This window comes from Camelus ferus, chromosome 9 (assembly GCF_009834535.1).
Source record: "Camelus ferus isolate YT-003-E chromosome 9, BCGSAC_Cfer_1.0, whole genome shotgun sequence".
Classification (NCBI taxonomy): domain Eukaryota; kingdom Metazoa; phylum Chordata; class Mammalia; order Artiodactyla; family Camelidae; genus Camelus; species Camelus ferus.
In genome coordinates this window covers 69,151,815-69,174,606 of record NC_045704.1, presented here as the reverse complement: position 1 = coordinate 69,174,606, position 22,792 = coordinate 69,151,815, and the positions used below count along the sequence as shown (strand labels likewise).

Genomic DNA, 22,792 nt, shown 5'->3' with positions numbered 1-22,792 from the left:
GAGAGACAGAACTTTTCCATTACCCTAAAAAACTTCCTTATGCCCTTTCTCACTCAGTCTCTTTCCCATCCCCAAACCCTTATCACAGCAGCCCAAGCTCTACTTTTTATCAGCGCAGTTTTTCCTTTGTGAAATGTCTTATAAATGTAATCATACAGCATGTACTGGTTTGTGGACTTTTTAAACTCAGAATAATGTGTTCCCAATTAAGTCCAAGTCATTGCATGAATCAGTAGATTTTTGTTTTTTAATTGCTGAATAGTGTTTCACTGTGTGGACATGCCACTTCATTCACATCCTAAGGAATGTTTGAGTTGTTCCCAGGCTGGGGCTACTTTGAAAACGTGAACTTCTGTGCGCAAGTCTTTGTGTGGATATGTTTTCTCGTCTCTTGGATACATAACTCAGAGTAGAATTGCTGGGGAGATTGGTAAGTGCGTGTCTCCCTCCATAGGAAATTCCCAGATGGTTTTTGTGCCATCGTTAGAACTTTCAGGTCGGGAGAACGGGTACAAGAAGGACCCGTGTTAAAATATAAATTAATTTAAAACATCCCCATCCAATGTCCAATCTTTGCATTCATTAATAATCTACCTGGAATAGTTAACTCTTTCTGTTTTGTTTTATTGACATAGAAGGATACATACATCATGTTTGCCTGTTACTCTGAAGCTACATCTAGTCTTACTAGTTATAAATGAAGTAGAAGCCTTTTATAGTTCTATTTTACAAGTGATGGCTGAATTTTACTTTAGGGAGCAATTTTGCTAAAGAAGATGATGGTTCAGGACATGATAATGGGAAAGAAAATTAAGAAGGTGAAATAGGTACTCAGATTGATCTTCTGGGCTCCAGCTCTCTCTATCAGAAAAGTGGACATAATAAAAATGCTAGCTACCACTTGGCATGTCATGTGAATTAAGACTTAGAGGAGTTCCTTAGTGGAAAACATTTCATAACTGGTAACATTTTTCAGTAGGATTCACTGAAATGCCACCTTCTAAGAAAGCCATTTTGAAAAGAATTGTACAGAGTGAAAATTACCGAAGAAATTGGAGAGAAATGTTTCTTAAAGTCAAAAATTTCACTTGTAATTTAACTTATCAAGAAATTCTCACAGTCGCATTCTCTAGTGCTTATTTCTTTGTACGGGGTGTGAAATCGATGAGATTTGATGCCGTCAGTAATTGGTGGAAATGCCTGTCCTACAATGGAGAGGTCATCTTAGGGTCCTCAAGAGCAGCAGGGTCCATCATTTATAGAACCCCCTTAACGTGTAACTAAAGACATACTAGCTACTAGAATTAAAAATTATTACCTTGTGTCCCGGACAGAAAATTAAGCTTTTTAAAAACAGCCAATTTGGAACCATGGAAACTTCTGCAGCAAACACTCTGCTCGGCACTACGTTTTCTGGTTTTCACTCTTGTCATTGTTGTTTGGTTTTCGTAAGAATCTATCCCAGTGCATATTAATTGCAGGCAGACACAGGGCTGCTCCTCGTTAAAGTTTTCAGAGAGACCACATTTCTCTCCAGTTTGCTTTTGTCCTCTTCTTAGCCCTTCCCAAGCTTGGTCTGGTTCCTTCCCCTCATGTAGTTCCCTCAGGAGCACCATTGGCTCCCCATTCATTCCCGGAAGGGCTTCCCTGCTTTCCTGCTTGTGGTGTGGCATCCCTCCGTCACAGGAAAACCCGCTCTGCTGCCTCTCAGCTGCCTCTGGTGATCACATAATGAACAGCAGGGGTAACAAGAGGGTATTAAAATAGTACACGCACATACACACACACATGTATACGTGAGCCATTGCTACAGGTGAGGTTACAGATCGTGGTCAGGGATGGGCATTATGGATATCAGTAGGAAGAGCCAATAAAAACCTCGTGATATCACTTCATGGAATCTAAACAAAAAAAGATAAACTTATTTACAGAACAGAAGCAGACTCACAGACATAGAAAACAAACTTACGGTTGCCAGTGGGGGAAGGGGGTGGGAAGGGGATAAATTGGGAGTTTGAGATTTGCAGATACTAACTAATGTTTATAAAATAGATAATCAACAAGTTTATACAGTATAGTGCAGGGAATCAATCGCTTGTAGTAACTTAAGGTGGAAAAAGAATATGAAAACGGATATATGTATGTTCACGTGTGACTGAAGCATTAGGCTGCGCACCAGAAGGTGACACAGCATTGTAAGCGGACTGTACTTCAGTAAATACATATATAAAACTTCGTGATACAGGTAGACATTTTGTGGACCAGACGCTTTAAAGACTGGCTAAGCTATTCTTTTTTCCATGAGTATCTACTATTTTTCTTCAGATTTTTTTCTGATTTGTAAAGAAGTCTTTATTGATTTCCTCTTTTAGACATTATCTATCGTAAAATATATTTGTGTTTTTCTTAAACCCAGACATAATCTATAAATTGAGGGCTATATAAAGAAATCAATTGAAAGTCTGCCAAGTTTTCATTTATTCTTCTTTTATTAACAAAACAAGTATTTGTGAGTGCCTACAATGTTATGTACCTAGAAGTGGAAAAGCAGTCCAGAATTGCCTGGTGTTGTTTACTCTTTGTTGGTGCAGATCACGTTAAAGTCTCCCTTTGCCTGAGAGATCAGAGTACCTTTGTGAATTTCCTATCCTGAAGACTTGTCAGGGGCGGGGATTAGGAATTGTCTAAAATTTGTTCATTTTAATAAGGTCCTAAAAGCTGGCTCGTTAGGAAGGGCAGCGCCATCTGATGCTATCACTAGCAAACGAGAAGGTCAAGATGCAGAAGCTCTATTAATTGCTTTCAGATCTTGATCATTCGTATCAAAAATGTGAGGAAACTTAAAACGTGTGACTAGTTATAGTCTGTCCTTTAACTCCCCAGAGTATAGAGATTCATTTCATCGTGTTATTAGCTGCGCCACATTTCTACTTGTATTAGAATATTCCCTATTATGCCTGTCAAACGAAACCTTGCAATTCACAGAACAGTCATTAATTTTCACAATCAGGTTGGTCAGAAGTTGTTCTTAAATTTCTCGGGTAATCAAATCGTACTTCAGCTCGGTACGAGGATTAGCGAACAGCTGGCTTCACTGAGTATGGAGACAAGAAAAATATATCTGAACACCGTGAATCTTACGCATAGAAGTATAGGAGGGTCAAACTGTCGTGTCCCAGAATAGGGACAGATGATTCAAGTAAAGAATGGTAGCCAAGGGACCATGTATTTTTTTTTTTAGACTGAAAAACTTAGAACAAATTTCAAGTTGTTAAACAATGGGTAAAAGGCATTCCTTTAAAGTATTCAACTAGTGAGAATCAACGGGAAAAAAAAATGTGACAGATATTCAAAGTAGATTATAAAGACATGGTGGTCAATAGTATTGAAACCCACTTAGAAACCTGTATCAGATTATTAGTGTTTACTCTATGGGAACCAAGTAATATTTTTAATTTGTCTCAGTAATTCTTATCAGACTGCTTTCCATGTATCATGCAATTCAAGTGATCTTTAAATTATTGTCAAATTCTACATTAAAGAGCTTTCACAAAGGACATGTAATTCGTATCATCTAGACTTACTGTCATTTCTAGGCTAAGTCCCATGGAAATTCATAACTTAAAAATGAAAGTCACAAAGATGCAACTGCCTTCATAATGCCAATGCAGTGGTTATAAATATTTCATGAACGTTGCATGGGCAGGGGCAGATCTCCATTTTCATGAGTTAGAGTTTGTACAGCTAAGTCTCCAGATTTTACTATTCATATGCACAGTATGCCCTGCAGAGCGTCCATATATATATTTTTTTAATATTTATGTTTAATGAAGAAATTACTGTTCTGAAAAGAGAACAAGCCAAACCAAAGATTTCTCATTAAAATTAGTTTTGCTGAGTAGCAACAATAACAACAGAAATTACCTCATTGCAGTATTTTAGCACACAAACATGTACCTCCTAGAGTAATACAAGATGACTGATCAAGATACATTAAGCCCAAGTGAAAAGGTTCTTTCTAAAGGTTATAACATTGAAATCTCATCTTAAAAGAATTCAAAAGGTTAAAATGCAAAGAGCAACTTTCTTACATATAAAAATATTAATTACAAATGATATGCTTGCCTGCCATTTCATAGTTTAAATATATGTCTGTATTTTTCTGGGTTGTTCTTTTTTAAAAAAAACATTTTAACTTTTGAAGATAATATTACGAAGTTCAATAATGACTTGCTATTGCATATTTTAATGTAATTTATCAAAGCACATTATCAGTACCTGTCAGAATAAATTTTGCACTAAAAGTAATGGAAAAAAGGACCATTGTATGTGTTGAAATCAAAGAACATTACTACAGCTAAGTTATTTTCCATGGAAAGGATAGGTGATTGCCCTCTAAATGATACTTGTCCCATGAGAAAATAGAAGTCTGAAAAAATCACAGGAAACAGGCGCCAGAAAACGACTATTCCTTGCTTTTAAAAATGAGCTTTTGATATTTTATTTCATTTCTGTCATTTTGATCAATTCTTTCAAGTAGATGAATGTTCAAAAGTGCTGCGCAGATCTTGGTAACATCTGCAAAAGTAAGCTAAAGTTCCTGATCCTCTCGTGTATCACCTAAGGCTGCATTAGCCAGCATTAGCATGCGCTGTATATTATAATGAGATTGATTAGAAAGTCACATATTTTATTTTGAATACACTTCAACAAGACTAAGTCTTCTAACAAGGAAGACAATAGGCTTCAGATTTAATATCATTCACCTGGGAGTCAGCTATTCAAATATTTTTATTAGGTTAACCCAACGAGGTCATTAGAAATTCTGTAATGTTTCCCGAATTTACCACCAGAAGTTTATGTTTGACTTCTGATATTATTTAACTGGAAGTGGGAAACACTTTCTTTCACTCGGTTCTTTGTGATTTTATTTCCCAAAGGCTCCCTTGAGGAATTTAACCTTTATGTGATGAATTTGCAGTTCACTTGAAGTGTGTTAGCCTTAATTCCCTAATGAGTCTGGGTGTAAGACTGAGGAGGAGCCTGAGAAATACATCATGTAGCTCATTGTCAAGTCGGATTTGTCTTGCACATCTCCAGCTCCGCTGTTGTTCCAGTACACATACTGATGACGATTCTTTAATTATGTTCTATATTTAACTGACCTATTTGAACAGGATCCAGAGCTGGTGCGGAACATCTGTCGCTGGGTGAGGCAAGCTGTTCAGATTCCTTTTTTTGCCAAGTTGACTCCAAATGTCACCGATATCGTAAGCATCGCCAGAGCGGCAAAGGAAGGTAAGCCTAGATTGCCATCAGTTCCCTCCTTATGCAAGTATGGGCCTACGTTACGTGGCCATACTAAAGTATACCTCTATCCACAAATACGTGTGTATGTCTTTGTTTAAACTTTAAGAAAAGGATTAAGCTGAGCCCTTGATCTCACAAATGAATAGATTCATACTTACACTCAAGCTAGGAAGTGGACTTCGAAGTTTGGCCTGGGAAAAGAAGATCTATCATGTTTTCTTGCTAAACACCTACTTAGACACAAAGAATTATGAAACGAAGCCACAGCATGACCTGGAGCAGCAGACCACTCCAAAATAAATGCACTTATAATGTAAGGTCCAGCGGTAACACTTGGACTTTTAATGAATTTTTTTGAGGATAGCAGCAGCCTCCACAATGGGAAGTTTCTTATGAGTTCCCTTTGTATTCGAGGGGAGCTAGCACACTGCCTTAAACACACACAGTAAATAGCCTGCAACACAGTCAATGCATGCTTTTACAAATCACATATGCTTGTGTTCTGTCCAATGGAAATTGCATTTTGATTTGTAAAGACATTGAAATTACCTCGAAAATAACACCGAATACAAAACATTTGGCATCCACAAATCTGTATAATAATTGGAAAAATGAAGTGGTGGTAATTAAAAAGTTTTATGTCTAGCATTTCAAGCATAATTATAGGAATGCAATTAGTGAATACATTTGAAGGGAGGAAATGTTCTCAAGAGAAAGCAGAGGGTGCATTTTCCGAGGTTGTGTGGGTTTGAATGGGTTTTAACCTTTGTCCCTTTAAGAGCTGCAGATAAATGTTGATGTGTTTTTCACAGGTGGCGCAGACGGCGTTACAGCCACCAACACTGTCTCAGGTCTCATGGGACTCAAAGCCGATGGCACACCCTGGCCAGCAGTGGGCACTGGGAAGCGAACTACATATGGAGGAGTATCTGGTAGGTGTTGCCCTCTCCTTGCGTTTTTGCTTCCTTGGAGGTTGATGAGAAATCAAGAGATCATGTTACAAGCAAGAATATTGTGTCTTATATGATCCCAAATTCTTATAACCAATTGTCAGTCCAAATTCCTAATAGTTATGACAGACAGAGCAGATTGAGCAAGTGACTGAGCACAAGACGAGGCTTTCACACAAATTCTGATTTCCTGTGGTCTGTGCATTACCCAGAATTTCTCATTGCCACAATTGTCTTGTCATTTATTAGTAAAGGCTAATATCAAGACCTAAGAGAAAAATATAAACACCCTGGTTATAATACCTTTTTTTTTTCTTGTTTTAGATTAGCTTCCTCTCTTCCTAGAATTTTGAAATCTACCTGCTTCAAAAAAAAATCTTACTTGTGCAACTGTCCCAAACAAACCATTAAAACATGACATTTATTGGCTTCAGCTGACAAGATATTTGCACACAGACCTCACATCTTTGCACACTTTTCTCATCATAAAGCACTTGCATTTGAAACAGAAAGAGAAGTTTTAATCCCAAAGTCCCGTTCAGTATCTTTGCCCTGTGCACTCTGTTGCTGAAAACATGAACTTGGTCTTGCAAAGACAATGTTGTGAGGTTCTCGACTGTGCTGGTATGGGGATTAGTCTCCTTGGTGATACAGACAGGGGCAAATATACATAACATAGCGGTGTCCCACTGTTCAGGAAAAGCATTGCTGAATCAGACCAAGATGTGCTTTTGGAAGAGGCTGCGTAGACACAAATAAAGCTCTCTGCATGCTGAGGTATTATGTTTTGAGAGCATGAAGTGTGTCTCTAAGCCATGATTAAAAAAAAAATATATATTCTGCTTTTAATTGAATGCCATTCCCACAATGTCAGAAATTGGAAGGCTGACGAGGAGCACCTGCTCAGGGTCCAGACAGAACTCTCTTTTATCAGGAGCTATCACACAGGGCCTTCACATCATTGTAATGCAGAGCAACGTGGACCGCGTTAGCGTGGGGCTCAGAAGGAGAGTCGCAAGACTGCAGAGTTGGGCTGTAACGTGCGCTGTGTTTTCTGTCAGCCCATTTCAATTTCTCCAGCCTGCCATGTTGACAGCAATAGAATAAAGGAGGTCACAGAGGGTGCTGAACATTAAAAATTAATAAAAGAACTATTGCAGCTGTATTTTATATAAGTAACACCATTCACGTTTTCTCATTTAAGCTGCAGTTTCTGAATATTCTCCCATACGATAAGGCAGTCTAAGAAAGCTGTGCAATTACAGCATTAGGAAAAGTCTTCGGCGTTGCAGCCTTGGAGGTGTACACACACTGGAAATCATAGCGGGGCCGGAACACAAGCCCAGCCGTACCTCAAGGCCTGTTACCATTTCCATAAAACTATTTCTAAGATTTACAGATTCATCTGTAAATACTCACTCGGGCTATAAGCTCAACCAGCCCTAGGTGGAACTTTCATTTTGAACAACAAAAAGTCCGTAACATTTGTAAGGGCCTGTGCCTCATTTCTCATAGGTTCTGTGTTAAGACCCTTCACAGTAAACAGTTTGTTTTGAAAATACCCCCTCTCCATATGGACCAAATGAATAGCTTTTCCTCCTTTAAAGTAATGTTTGCTTTCATTTAAAGGTAATAGAATCTGAAAAGCAGTTGTAACAGGCAATGATAATATACTTCAGGACAGAAGTCAGTCCTGTAACAGTATCTTCAGAATGAGTTATAACAAAACCTAGCCTAGCAAAATATGTTAAATTATAATGAAGTCTTAAAATTTTAGGAGTGATGAAAATATAAAAAAAAGCTAAATGTCATTGCTAGTTGTATCAGTTATGGCTGTCGGGACTTCCAACACTGCTTCAATATAGAAAATCACGCAGGATATGTCAAGTATTTTTACAAGATTAAAAAATAAATTACCACAGCTCAGTGCTAATGCTTTCCCAAGTCTTCTCCCAGAGCACTCCTTTTTTCCTTTGTCTCTTTTTTTAAAAAATTGAAATATAGTTGACTTCCAATGTTGTGTTATTTCCTAGTGTACAGCATAGTGATTCAGTTATACATATATACGTTCTTTTCCATATTACTTTTCGTTATAGGTTATTATATGCTATTGAATGTAGTTCCCTGTGCCATACAGTAGGCCTTGTTGTTTATCTGCTTTGTATGTAATAGTTTGTATCTGCTAATCCGAAACTCCTATTTAATCCCTTCCCCCTTTGCCCTTTGGTAACTGTAAGTTTGTTTTCTATGTCTGTGAGCCTTTTCTGGTTTGTAAATGAGTTCATTTGTATCATTTTTTTAGATTCCACATATAACTGATGTCATGCAGGATTTGTCTTTCTCTGTCTGACTTAACTTCACTTAGTATAATAATCTCTAAATCCTTCCACGTTGCTGAAAAATGGCATTATTTCATTCTTTCATTTATGGCTGAGTAGAATGGAATATCTACTTATAGAAGAGCTGCTTGAATCATAGTTTTTTTTTTTTTTTTCTAAGTGAAAGCCGAAAAGAGTTCAGTTGTGGACAGCCACCTGAAATAGAGCACGCACTTTCTGTCGCCAGAGAAGGTGTTTTTCTCTTTCAGTGCTCTCTCCCTTTTTATCAGTCTTTGTTATTCTTCCTTAGCACAAGATTTTGGCTGTTTGAAAATGGAAGTTTTGTTTTGTTTAAATGGGGAAATGGTGAGGAACTTGGACTAGCGCACGTGCTATAGAAAAACGGTCCCTTTTCAGTAATGGCCTCCTGTAAAACACGTTCGCTAATAAGGGGGCAGCGACAACGTCCCAAACCGAGCCTCGGCTAAGGAATGCCCACTGGATTATTTCACGTGTGACCAGTGTGGACTCTTGAGTATTATAGAGCAACGTTTCTCAAACGCTGGTTCCCAACTCATGAGTGTATTATGGAATCAAGCTTAATGAACTGTAATCAAATTTTTTAAAAAAATGAAATAGAATAGAAAAGAATGTCAAAGTGCTTTGCACACATTTGGGATAAACTCTGGTCAAACATCTATTTCAGTTATACATATGATACACACACACATATATATACATTTCTGTACTAGGTCATGATGTAAAATGCATTTTTTATTGAGGTCGACTTCCAAAAACATTAGAAAGCTGCTGTTTTAGAGAAAGGTCTCTTTCTTTAAAAAAAGATGTTATTAAGCCTATAGAAGTCAATAAGTGAGATAACTTCTTCTTGTTGGAGTTTAAAATTTATATCCAGAGGGAGAGTTAGGACTTCATTCCGAGGTCTCATCCTCATTCTGTTATTTGAGAAATTGCATTTTCCAGCTCATCTGTAGGTGATTAGGATGGGGAGGAAAGGGTGGTCAAACATATGAACCGAAGTTCATAGTAAAATAATTTATAGACCTGAGTTGTAATTGTGGGAGAAACACCTGGCAGGATTCATGCTAGCAGTATGAGTCCATTAAAAGTGATTTCATAGTGAGAACAGTATCAAAAGAAAGCTTGTCCGGTATTCATACGAAATTTTTTCATGAGTCTAAGATGGCTAATTAAGTTCTCCACCATACAAGGACTTCTGTCTAATAAGTCTCTGACTCTAAGAATCCGTGATCTCTACCTTTCCTTGGACAGTAGAGACTTAACACTGACCTAACTTTCATATTTCTGAAATCCATGAAGAAGACTTTTGTAACATCAAACAACAGTCAGTTCATGTATCGCCATACAGTTGAGTATATTATTGCTTTTGAAGGGGGGGTGGCGGGTGAAATTCCTCGGTTTTATTTATTTGATTAGAAGAAACGCTGATCTCATCAGGAACATTATTTATAAACTCTGTCCTCGAGTGGATGACTCATTATTTTTCCTAGTTTTAGTTTAGTTATTTTTTTCTAGGTTTAGTTTCACGTTGTGACCTTTTTCTTGACTTTGTCCCCAAATAATAAGGACATCTTAAGATCACCCCTAACTCAGTGATTGTTATCACCTATATAAAATGGTGTTAAACTCAGCTGTGGTGTGACATTTTCACATGAATCCTCCCTGTGGATGAGATTCTTTTAGAGGTGGTTGAAAATGAGTCCTGCGTGGCGTAGCTAAACATACGCCTTCATGCAACTGGCTTCATGAGGATAACCTTGATTCATTGATAGCTGCATCAGGGGAAACAGTCATCAAGGAAAGGAGGTAAACTCATTTGAAGGAGGTTTTGCTGTTGTTCCTTACTGTTTTCAAATGCTTCTTTTATTTCATGGGGGATGGGCATATTCCTGAGGTTTGTTGTGTTATTCCACTGTCCTGTACCTATGTTGTTTGTTTTATATTAAATACACACACAAATACCCACGTACAGGGAAAAGTTCTGAAACTTTTCTGCAGAAGGCACTTTGAAATGATGACAAATACTTTAGGATCAATATAATTTACTTCCTACAAGGTTGAAACATTAACTCATTGTTTTCTATTATTTTATTGGCCAAATTTATTTTATCAAAAAGAGGAAATTCTTCTTCTCAATTTCAAATTTTGGATTTTTTTTTAAATTGTTGATTCTGTATCAACTTACCTAATTAAAAATAATAGTACACTATTATTGTTCAGTATTAATACTTATAAACTGATTTCTGAATAATTCATCAAAGATGGCCTTCCAGATTTGATCTCTGTGTCAGGAACCCACATTTACTGGTCACGTGAAGGATATTACAAAATGTTAAGAAATGATTGTGCATTTCTCAACAAAGGTTAATGCTATACTCCATAAATGCTCTTACTGTTCTACAAATAAATGATGTATGATTTAAACCTAGCTACGTGAGCTATTCTGAACCCTGAGCTCACTGAGCTCTCACAGCTGTAAGCTTCCGAAAGGTGATTTTTTTGGTAAAATCAACATGAGAAATACCAATAAAAGAAGTTAGAAATTTGCTAGTAATTTGTAACTCAGCTCCAGTGTAGGGCTAGAAATGAGTACAAAGTGTATAGCTTAGCAAACTTGCAGGAATCAATATAGTAGCTTAAAAAAGAACCTTAAGCATTGACTCAAGCATTGCATATTTTATGTTTGTCCTTAAAATAGTTACTTAGGAGTTGCTGGGACCCTGCAGTGATTTAGCAGCATGGACATGACATAAAGACAAATCCAATGTAAGCTCTAATCACAAACTTAAACTTATTTTGATGTATTTATTAGTGATTATTGTGTTAAATGGGGAAGATGACAAAACATACACTAGATAAGAGATTTAGAAGTTTCAGTTCCATTTTGCTCTGAACAATTATGTTCACACAGGCAACCAGCTGAAAATTTTGGCAAGATTGCTTCAAGTTCTTACACTGTATGTTACAATTATATCATAATAGGCAGTATTGGTATTTTTTCATAGGAAGTAGTTCTTAATGGGCTGGGTTTTTTTATGTGTCAATCACATGATTACTGATGCATAAAATCCTTTTAGAAAAACACGCCTACTATCTGTCATAAAATTTCAGCTATCTATTGTAGCCATCTTTATCAATAAGAACTTAGCTTTTAACACTGGAATGTCTGAAATTACCTGATAAAGATAGTATTTAAACCAGTAAAAAATAAGCAGTGATAAATCATGCCAAAAAAGAATAATTAAAAGGAGAATCTTCCACTTTATACTCATTTTATCTCTTTTCTTTTTTTGTATGTACCGACATAATGCAGAAACTCTGGTCTATTATTCACATATGTAAAAACATTCTCAGTCTATCACAAGTTCCACTGATCAAATTATTAAGGAACTTGTTATATGAATATATGTGCTGTATTTGCAGAATACTCGAAAGTAGGCATATCAAATAAAGACGCTGAATTACAATTTTCATTATAAATGATCAGTTTAGTTGAGAGCAGCTCACCATTAGAACTAGTCTCATTTAAATCATGCTCATTTGAATATATTCACGTACGGATTGACAAAAAACCCCCTTTTGCATTATACTGCCTTTGCTGGAGCCGGAGTTGCTCGCCGGTTGGCCGTTGTCGGTCTATGCAGGAGATCAGAGCCCTAATAATAGATTTTTGACAGTGAGCTCGCCTGCTACCTGCCCTACACAGATCCTCACTGTTCATGTTTGCTTCATGGCAACAAAGCAGACAGAAGGAAAATGCCAAGTGCTGAGTTTGAGGCACAGCCTTGCCTTGGCTTCACATTTCAGCAGAACAGCAGTTTATGAGATGCATAATTTTTCATCTGGGACTCAGCTGCCATATTCATAGACGCTTACAGCTCATCGACGGACTGGAGCGAGGGCAGAGGTTTAAAGCATAGATCAAGGTCTACATTCTTTCCTTAGGTATTTTAAAATAACTATCGTCCTGCAGGTAGATGATAAAATCGAATATTATTTAAGAGCCAACCAGTTCATGGATATCTGGCTATTAGACATATTTTCTTTGTGCAAAATTAAGAAAATAAATTAATGTCTGTTACCAGCTCCTAAGATAATATTTGATGGACTTTGTAAACCAAAGGACTCTGACAAGCATCATAAGAAAACTTACCTTTGCAGCAAAGGTAATGAATTATTAAATTTCTTTCCTCTGTGTGTGTGTTTTTCATAAAGAATGATTTCAAGCTTGAAATTAATCAAAAAATGTTCTATTATGAAAGTAAAACTGGAGAGTGTTGTGTCACTGTTTGAGCTTGAATTTAAATAGTCACAGATTCATGCATATCTACTGTGCTGAGAAATCAGTGTAGGTACACGTCAGTGACTGTTTAATTTAGAGCTACACATCTCTGTAAGCTTCAGAAACAGTTCACCATGTCACAGCCTCATACAGAACAATGGTACAGTACATTGGATTAATTAAAGAAGCCTTGCAGAGAACTGAGTTCTCAGTATGTCAAGATTTCAGTCTTATGTTAAATATTTTCCAAAGGCCAGACCCTTAAATCTCAGGGGCTGTACCAAGCAGCGAGCTGTGAATTTAACCATAGGCTAACTGCTAATGATCAGGAAGAGAGTCCTAGCTGAGGCAGCTGTACTACAGTCATCGGCTATCAATCACTCGGCTCCCTAAGGAAAGGGGGAGACGACCAAACAGTGAAGAGGGAAATGAGGGAAGGGGGGCATGACTAGAATGAGATTCCTCACCCTCTTTATCCATTCGTTGGCTGAAATCCCTAAGCACCAGACCAAGCTCTCCAGCAAACTCTGACTGCAAAGCCGACACATTTATTCGTAACATCTAGAGAACTATCAAAATGTTCTCGGTAGTTCAAGATCTTGAAACCTTCTAGAAGCAAATGCCTGCTCACGTAATAGAGAACTCTCAACTTTGGTCTTGAGATTTATATGTATGATCTTTTCATGTGCCAGGATTCATGTATGTTCGTAAAGGAAATATTTCTATTTAACTTCTAAACTGTAGCTCATTTTTTACTAATGGAAGTCCTATTGGTGAGGTGAGCCTCCAGTAGATCAGTGGATCTCAAACTTCAATGTGTACTGAAACCTGGAGAGCTTATTAGATCCTTCCCCTGAGCCTTGATACTTAAGTCTGGGAGGGCTTGAGAATGTGTCTTGAACAGTAGATGAAGTAAGATTAGTGCAACTGAGCATTTTGGTTTGAATATCTTATTTCTAAAATAATTCCAAGGGCTTTAATCAATGGTAAAATTAGAGAATTAAGATAGTCTATAAATAAATGTAGAATCTCTTCCCACAGTTAAGTATATGAAACGAATTGTCGTAAACAGGGTCAGAATGTATTCCTAGAAAAAGTACAGAACATAGTATTTGAGGTCTCAGAATAGCAATAGTATGTCACCCCATTCCAGATCAAATGCTGAATGCAAACCATTGTTGATGCGAAGAAAATCCATTCTGAGTGCCACGAAAGACAATTTCTGGGTGTTAGAAGTCCTTTGAGGAGGAAACAGGTGTCAGAGGTAGACAAGGGTCAAATTAAACTCATGATTGTGAAATACTATATTTTTCTTTTTGACTTTGTGCAAATACTAACATACTGAATAACAAGTTTTCTCCTAGGACCAGCGCTTACGTATCATGAGCTAATGATAGTATTTGAAAATTTATACTGCTAGTCACTGGTGTTACTAGCAAAGTCTTTCTGCACTCCTCAGCCCTGACATTTCAAAAACTGCAGCTCTGGGGACTCTCAAGGGTGTTTTAATAATGTGTCCAGCACTGTGTTGAACACTTTAAGTGCATTCTCATTTAAATTACTCTATGAGATGGGTATCACTGGGCCCATTTCACAGACTTAAAAACACAAACTCCAGATGGTTAAGTAACTTGCCTAAGTTCACATAGCCAGGACTTGTTATAGTTTGAATTCAAGCTCAGACCTGTGTCCAAAGATGAACTGCTAAGCATTTTTTTAATCAATGTCTTTGTCCAAAATGTGCCACAGTAAGTCTAAATGGTACAAATATGGTAAACTCATTAAATTCGAATAGGCTACAAGTGTCACTAATCTAAAACTTATCCTATCTCGATCTGAAAATCTGTGAGTGTGCTGTTCTGTGAATGTTGTCAAAATCATGTCCCTCATTATCTATATCAATTCATCTCCAAATTGGAAAATTGAGTCAAAGAGGTAAATTAGGGAAAAATTCGTGAATTTATTCCAAAGGACAAAAAAATGACAGGATACATTCAGACATTTTTCTTAAATTGTAAGCATGCAGCGTTTACTTGAAATGAAACTGTCGTCAATATAGCCATAAATAACTTTATTACTGACTTAGATAAACTGTATACGGGCTTAGTCAAGCTGTGATGCTGAGAGCAAATTTGGGGTGTCCTTCTTAATTCCTTCTCTGTGATCTTCAGTCTGTTGCACGCGACCATGTGTTTGTTCCTGCAACTGTCTCACCTTCTTTTTGGACAGATCCATCTTTTCCCCCAGCAGCGGGTATCATCTCCTTTATAATTTTGACTGAGCTTACAAAAAACACTACTAAGTAATTCAGAGATGCTGGTTTTTCATTAGGTGGGGAGAAAGAGAAGGACATTTTGAAAATGGTGAAATGGGGAAGAAATTAGGCCAAAAAACCCAGGCTAAGCCTCTTCTGAAAGGGAAAAAGGAAATCACACGTTTCTCACTTCCCTGGTCTAAAACAAATTATGATAAAATATAATGAAAACAAGAAAACCCTCTTAACACACATTGGGTATGATATGGTCTGAGAAACTTTAATCAGTGTGAATTAATTTGAAAAGAAGTATATAGATCATAAGCCAAGAGTCCAAGAAATGTTCCATGGACATCCTGTTTCATTTAGCACATCTAGTTAATAATTGACCCATTTGGATTGTAAGCTTCTTAAAAGCAGGAGTCATTGCTTTTCCGTCATCACCTCCTCCAGAATGTTAGAAAGTTAGAGACACGTAGTAGACTTGCAAGAAACACCTTTTGTTTCTTAATATTCATTTGTGTACAATTCAGAAGGTTTTGGAGGTCAGACTGCTCCTTAATCTCCGCCATCCATCTTAGCTTGCTGGTGAGCTTTGGTTACTGAGTAAGAAATTACAACAGAACATAGGCGTTCTTTCTTGTACCAGATGCTAAGAGCTTTTCATGTGTGATGTCATTTAATCATTACAACCTGCTCAGGTGGTCACAATTAGTCACTTGTTTTACTGGAAAAGAAACTGCGGCACAGAAATGTCAGTCAAATTCTGTAATGTCACACAGCTGGTATCTAGGTTTACTGGGACTCATGCTGTCTGACTCTGGATATTATGAATTTAACCACTGTATTACAGCAGCTTCCCTACCCCCAGCTCATTCTGCATTAATTTTCTCTATTATGCTTCTGTAATGTTCTTAACATTGTAGGATGAAAATATAGAGAGACCCACTTTTGTATTTCTTTAACAAAAAAATTTAGACCGAAAATTATGTATAAATATACCACTACGATTAATCACTGTTAAAAAAAATCATAGTAATGACAGGTCACAATTATACTGTAAGTGGTCTAGTAAACCTCTCAGTATTCCTATTAACCTCTGTGCTTCATGCATTTCTCATATTAATATACTGAGAAATAACACAAAGAAACATATGTACTTTTCAAGGCAGAAGCCAAAAGTTTAATGGATCAAATTATTTCTGAGCTGGATTTTTATTCACTAGTTCCAAACATTTGGTCTTTCCCTTTAGTCCAGTGTTAAAATGGAATTATTAATTTATCTCTTAAATAGTATAAAATAAAAACATAATGGAAATGAATGGGGCTAACAGTAACAGTTTGAGTAGCTGAAATATCTTTTTGCTGTAGCCTTTCTAGCTCCCTAAACCCTTGTTTTAATAGCAAGTTTATACTAGATGAGGGTAATGGTAACATTTTTGTAAAAATAATTGTGTGTGTGTGTGTGCGTATGTGTATGGATTTGGATGTTTGTTTCTTGTCCATTATTCTAAATCATTTGCAAAAGACTTTTCTTTAGTTTCACCATTTTTATAAGAGTTTATAGTAGAACGGGGATTACCGAAGTCTTCAGTGTGGTACTAGTCACCTAAGGAGCTTCTTAATATACCGATCCCTGGGCCCAGAGAGCATCTAATTCAATAGACCTGAGATGTGGCCAGGAAGATAGCCTTTTCTCAACAGGAATCTCAGAGGATGCTGATACCTCTGACCCTCAGTCCTCATTTTGAGGGAGCAAAATTCTCCATGTGGGGAATGTCACCATTACAAGGTATAATACATTTGTGTAAAAATTTGAGATGTTTTGTTTTAAGGAGAATGAAGTGAGCCAATATGTCTTTGATAGGTTAAATTTAGTCATTGACCTTTCTAATAATAATTTAGATTTGAAATGAGTAGATCCTCAGATGGGCTGCAAAATTCTCACTAAAATGTATGAAGTCATAAGGAGTAACAAAAATTCAAAGTCACAGCAAGAATTTGACTTGACTTAGAGCCGATTGCTGTAATCACCAAGCCGTTTTCACTAACTTCCTACTTGGTGAGCTTTACTTACGCGTATTAAATTTGGGGTGATGGGATATATCATTAGAGGCCCTTCTTTACCACTCCTACTTTCTGGCCAGGTGTTTTTGAGAATGTGCATATGATTAGATGTAGCAAAAGAGCTGTTTTTATAAGAATCTTTTGGATAAGTTGTCCAGTTTTTTTTTGTTTTGTTTTGTTTTTTTTGGTTGTTGTTTTTGTTTTTTTTCTAAACCAGGAGCAGGTAAAAACAGAGCCGAGAAGCACTTGGCACATTCATACTCACTTTAAGGCAAGCAGGATTGCTGTTGTCTCAGTGCCACAGGATAGACTCCAGAATGAATGGAAACTTCCTATCTCTCTCTGTGATGGTATCATGGAGTAGCTGGAGGCAATGCCTGATACTTAAGAGCTCTAAACCTCATTAGCTAAGGTCTGCAAGTATAATTAGAGACCCCAAGTTTCCTAGTATCTGTTCACTGGGAGTTATGTCATTTTACATATATTCCATCTGTAAAAATTATCAGAGATCAGGCAATGAGGAAGAGAGAAAAGTTTCCCACTTTAGTTTCACAGATTCCCATGGTCTGCTAGATTCTGCCAATTTGCCTTTGAAATATGAACATCACTGGTGCACATACCTTTAGTCCTGAAGAGGAGATTTGCTCAACCAAGCAGACAGAAAAAGAAGGGGCAACCCCAGTTGGACTGCGATGAAAAGATGCAGAATGGATAGGAAAGTAGTCGAGAAAAGGAAAAATAGTGAAAAAGCAAAATACAGTAATAACACAAATAAAATCCACTTTGCTGTTATGACAGAGAAACATTGAAACCATGGAAACTTGAATCAATGTTGTGAAGGATGGCCTTAGGAATGTCTCCAAAAATGTGAAGAAATAGGATAGAGAAGTCAAAAGCACTGAGAGAGAAAGTGATGGACATACAGAATTCTTGATGGAAGCAGGAGGATGGGGTGGGGCAGCAGATAATTAAAAGTAGTAATACCTAGCATTTACTGAGCACTTGGGTGTATGAGTCACTATTCTAAGCTTACTTGCTATATTTTAGTTTCTTTAATAGGCACTTTCCATATGTTAATTCATAATGAAAGGCATATATTTTAAAACTTTCCTAAATAAAAAAAAAATTAACTAGAAAGAATTCACTGATTACTAGAAAAATTAGTAAAGAAACTAACCTAGCACGTTCTACAAAATATTCTGAATTACAAGAATAGATGGATAAAATTAGGTGAACCACATATATGGTCTCAACAACACTAAATACGAGGAGAAAATGGAGTGACACATGGCTTTAGGAAAAAGGGTAGTATCATATCCAAGTTGATATTAATGTGCAAAAATTCCCAGATATACAAGGGCTCAGAAAATATAACATATTCTTTAAAAATAGTATTGAAGATACATGTACTAAATAACTTGAGTGATAAATTACAAGGGTGGTTTTCAAATTATAGTTTCTGGACCAGCAGCAAACATCACCTGGGAACTTATTAGAAGCACAAATGTTTCAGGGTGAACCTCAAAACTTACTAAATCAGAAATTCTGAAGTGTGGGGCCCAGCAGTCTGTTTTAACAAGCTCTCTAGGTGATTCTGACTCACACTACAGTATGAGAACCATTGACTTAAATTATGAATTCAAGAATTAAAAGGGCATTGCATGCTTGTTAAGCTTTTGAAATATTAACCATATATGTCAGCCTAAACAATTATTGGAAATTGAGTTTTAAAATTAAATGACTGTGTCGAGACTTAATCCTGAAAAAGAAGCCACAAATATTAACAAAAATTTAAAAGGAAATAACACATCTAAATCCCATATTATTTTAACAAAAATTAATTTATGAGAAATAACAAAAGTAAGTGGGTGGGAATTCAAGTGTGCAAAATTTCTTATCCTAAATGGGAGACTTTTTTTTTTAAGTTTTATTCTTGACTTAGATAATTTAAATAATATAGGTTGAAATAGCTTTTTGAAGAACTTGAGAATAATTATTATTGAAGTAGTGAAATTTGAAAAGGGCATATAAGATAAAGTGCATAGGAATAAATCTAAATAAGGAATTAAAAGATTTGTACTCAGAAAACTATAAGACACTGATGAGAGAAATTAAAGACAATGCAAACAAGTGGAAGGATATACCATGCCCATGGACTGGAAGAATTAATATTGTTAAAATGTCAATACTACGCAAGGTAATCTACAGATTTGGTGCAATCTGTATCAAAATACCAATGGCATTCCTCCCAGAAGTAGAACAAATAATTTGTATGGAAACACAAAAGACCCCAAATAGTCAAGTCAGTATTGGGAAAGAAGAACAAAGCTGGAGGTACCATACTCCCTTATTTCAAACTATACTGCAAAGCCACAGTCATCAAAACAGTATGATATTGGCACAAAAGCAGACACAAGTCAATGGAACTGAATAGAGAGCTCAGAAATGAACACACACTTAGATGGTCAATTAATCTACAACAAAGGAGGCAAAAATATACATATGGAAAAGTCAGCCTCTACAATAAATAATGTTTAGAAAACTGGACAGCTACATGCAAAAGAAGCAAACTGGACTAACTTCTCATACCATATACAAAATAAACTCAAAATGGATTAAATACTTAAATGTAAGACCCATACCCATAAAACTCCTGGAAGAAAACATAAGCAGTACTGTCATTGACATTGGTCTTAGCAATTTTTTTGGATACATCTCCTCAGACAAGGGCAACAAAAGCAAAAATGAACAAACGAGACTACATCAAATCAAAAAGCTTTTGTGCAGCAGTGGAAACTAGCAACAAAACAAAAAACCTACCAAATGAGAGAAGATATTTGCAAATGATATATCGGATAAGGGTTTACTATTCAAATATACAAAGAACTCATACAACTTAACATCAAGAAAGCAATGTGATCAAAAAGAAGCCCAGAGAAGCTAGACATTTTTCCAAAGAAGACATACAAATGGCCAACAGACACATGAAAAGATGCTTAACATCACTAATCATCAGAGAAATGCAAATCAAGCCACAATGAGATACCATCTCACACCTGTCAGAATGGCTATTACCAAAAAGACAACAAATAAAAAGTATTGGTAAGGATGTGGAGAAAAGAGAACCCTTGTGTACTGTTGGCCAGAGTGTAAATTAGTATGGAAAGCATCACGGAGATTCCTCAAAGAATTAAAAATAGAACTACTGTATGATCCAGCAATTCCACTTCTGAGTATTTTCTGAAAAAAACCCAAACATTAATTCAAAAGATATATGCACCCCATTGTTCACTGCAGCATTATTTACAGTAGCCAAGATTTGGAAGTAATCTAATTGCCCATCAATAGATGAATGGATACAGATGTGAGATATATATATATATATACACACAAAAACAATATATAATGGAATATTAATCAGCCATAAAAAAGAATGAAATCTTGCTGTTTTCAACAATATGGATTGATATTAATATTGATGCTCAATATTAATTTTGTTGATCTTTTCAAAGGACCACTTTTTACCTTTACTGATTTTCTCTAGCTTTTGTTCATTTTTCTCTTTTTATTTCTTACCTCTATTGTTTCTTTCCTTCTACTTGTTTTGGATTTAATTTGCTCCTCTTTTTCTAGATTCTTAGAACAGAAAATGGATGGATAAATGATTGACTTTAGACACTATTCTCTTTTAATATGCACACTTAAAGCTGTAGATTCCCCTCTAAGTGTTGCTTTAGGCACATCCCACAAGTGGTTCACTTATTTATTAAGTTTGTGGCGTGCTACTAATCACTAAAATGTAAACTTCCCAAGAGCAGAGATGTTTCACTGTTTTGGTCACTGATATTGTCTTCTGTTGCTAGAACACTGGCTAGCATACAGTAGGTGCTCAATAAATACTGCTAAATGAATGAATCTTCAAAATTGGGACCTGACAAAAAGAATGGTGGTCTTGTAATATAATTAGAGAATAATATTTTTGAAAGTCATGGCAAGCAGCATAGTGCTCACAAGCATAGTTTTTTTTTTTTAATTAATACATCTTGAAACCTTGGGAAATACATATATGCCTGAGTTTCCTCATCTGTTTTGCAGGAATAAGAGTAATGCTTACTTCAGAGGGTTTTCGTGGTGGTTAAGCTGACACGTATAAAATAAATGGTAACATTTGTAAAGTGCTTCCTCTTCACCAGTACTACAAAAATAGTCCCAGAATATTTCTGTAATGGAAAAGTCACTATGAAATTAGCATACTAAAAGTTGATTTTTTAAAAAAGATTAAATAAAAGGTTTGGGTCAGTTTCATTTATGAATCTAAATGTACATTAATTCCTAGGAAATTAAATTCAGTCATACATTAAAATAATTATCCATCTTGACCAAAGAATAATATTCCAGGAATGCAGAGATGGTTTAATATTATGAATATTATTTACATAAGTTATCTAATGTTGTTCTGAAAGTTATGTGTAACATATATAACATGAAACAAGGGATATAAATTTTTAGAAAATACAGTTAGTTATGTGAAGATGCTCTGCTCATATGCCTAGGAGTTTAAATACAGTTTAGGACAGTATAATGACAACAGTGGCACTAAGGTATCATTCGTAGCAGCTACCTCTTGTGAAAAGGCCCCTGAGTACCAGGAGCTGAGCTAAGCATCCTTTACGAAGAATCATTTCGTAAATGAGGAAAGTTGTGCCAGAGATACGAGTTCATTGTTATTTGAGGACAAGTCTAACTGATTCTAAAGCCAATGCCCTTTGGGGAGCAGTGCCTGCACGGTACAGAGACGTGCAAATACGAGCTGCTTTCCTACGCTCTAGCATTCACACTAGCAGGAAAAAAAAGCATAAAATACTCGTCCTTAACAAAGAATATATGGGACTGAAAGGAAGAAACAGCATAACTGCAGCATGGAGAAACAGATATGAAAAAATGATAAAACAGTACATTATTTCAGTTTAAGTTACAGGTTTAATGCAGTTATAGAATTACAATAAGCTTTTTTCTAAGATATACAAAATTATTTTAAATTTCAGAAGCAAGAGCAAATAGGAAAAAAAACTAAGTAATATTTTCAACCAAAATAAAGGTGAAAAAGGACATATATAACTGACTTAAACCAATTTCAAAATTATGATCATTTAAAAATGTTTGCTGGCATAAGGATCAATGTCAAACCAAGGAACAGCACAGAAACCCTGAAACTGTATTCCAAAGAACACAACATATTATAAAAGAAGATTCTTTTCAACTGGGAAAAGATGTTTTATTAAACAATAATGAATGGATATATTAGCTCTTTGAAAAAAAATCTAAATATATCCTTTCTTCATGCTATACATCAAAATGTTTTAGATTAAAGACTTCAAGTACTGTAAACTATTGAAAAAAGAAAAAAATGATATGTGAATATTTACCCTATTTGCAAAATGGAGAAAAGCTCTCTAGGATGAAAGAAATGAAAAAATATCACAATGAAGACATTGAATGTATTTGCATGTAATTTTAAACTTCTATATATTAAAAACATGAACAAAATTAAAAGATGAATGTAAATCGA

General features: G+C 36.0%; 1 protein-coding gene across 2 annotated transcripts in view; it reads left to right on the top strand.

Annotated features, from left to right (window-relative positions):
- The window catches only part of DPYD (dihydropyrimidine dehydrogenase), a 720,433-nt gene that overhangs the window by 525,772 nt on the left and 171,869 nt on the right, over window positions 1–22,792 (top strand). For both annotated transcript variants that reach the window (XM_032487157.1, XM_032487158.1), the window contains exons 17-18: window positions 5,178–5,298; window positions 6,123–6,242. In XM_032487157.1, coding sequence (XP_032343048.1) covers window positions 5,178–5,298; window positions 6,123–6,242 — 241 coding nt within the window. The remainder of the gene's footprint in view (window positions 1–5,177; window positions 5,299–6,122; window positions 6,243–22,792) is intronic.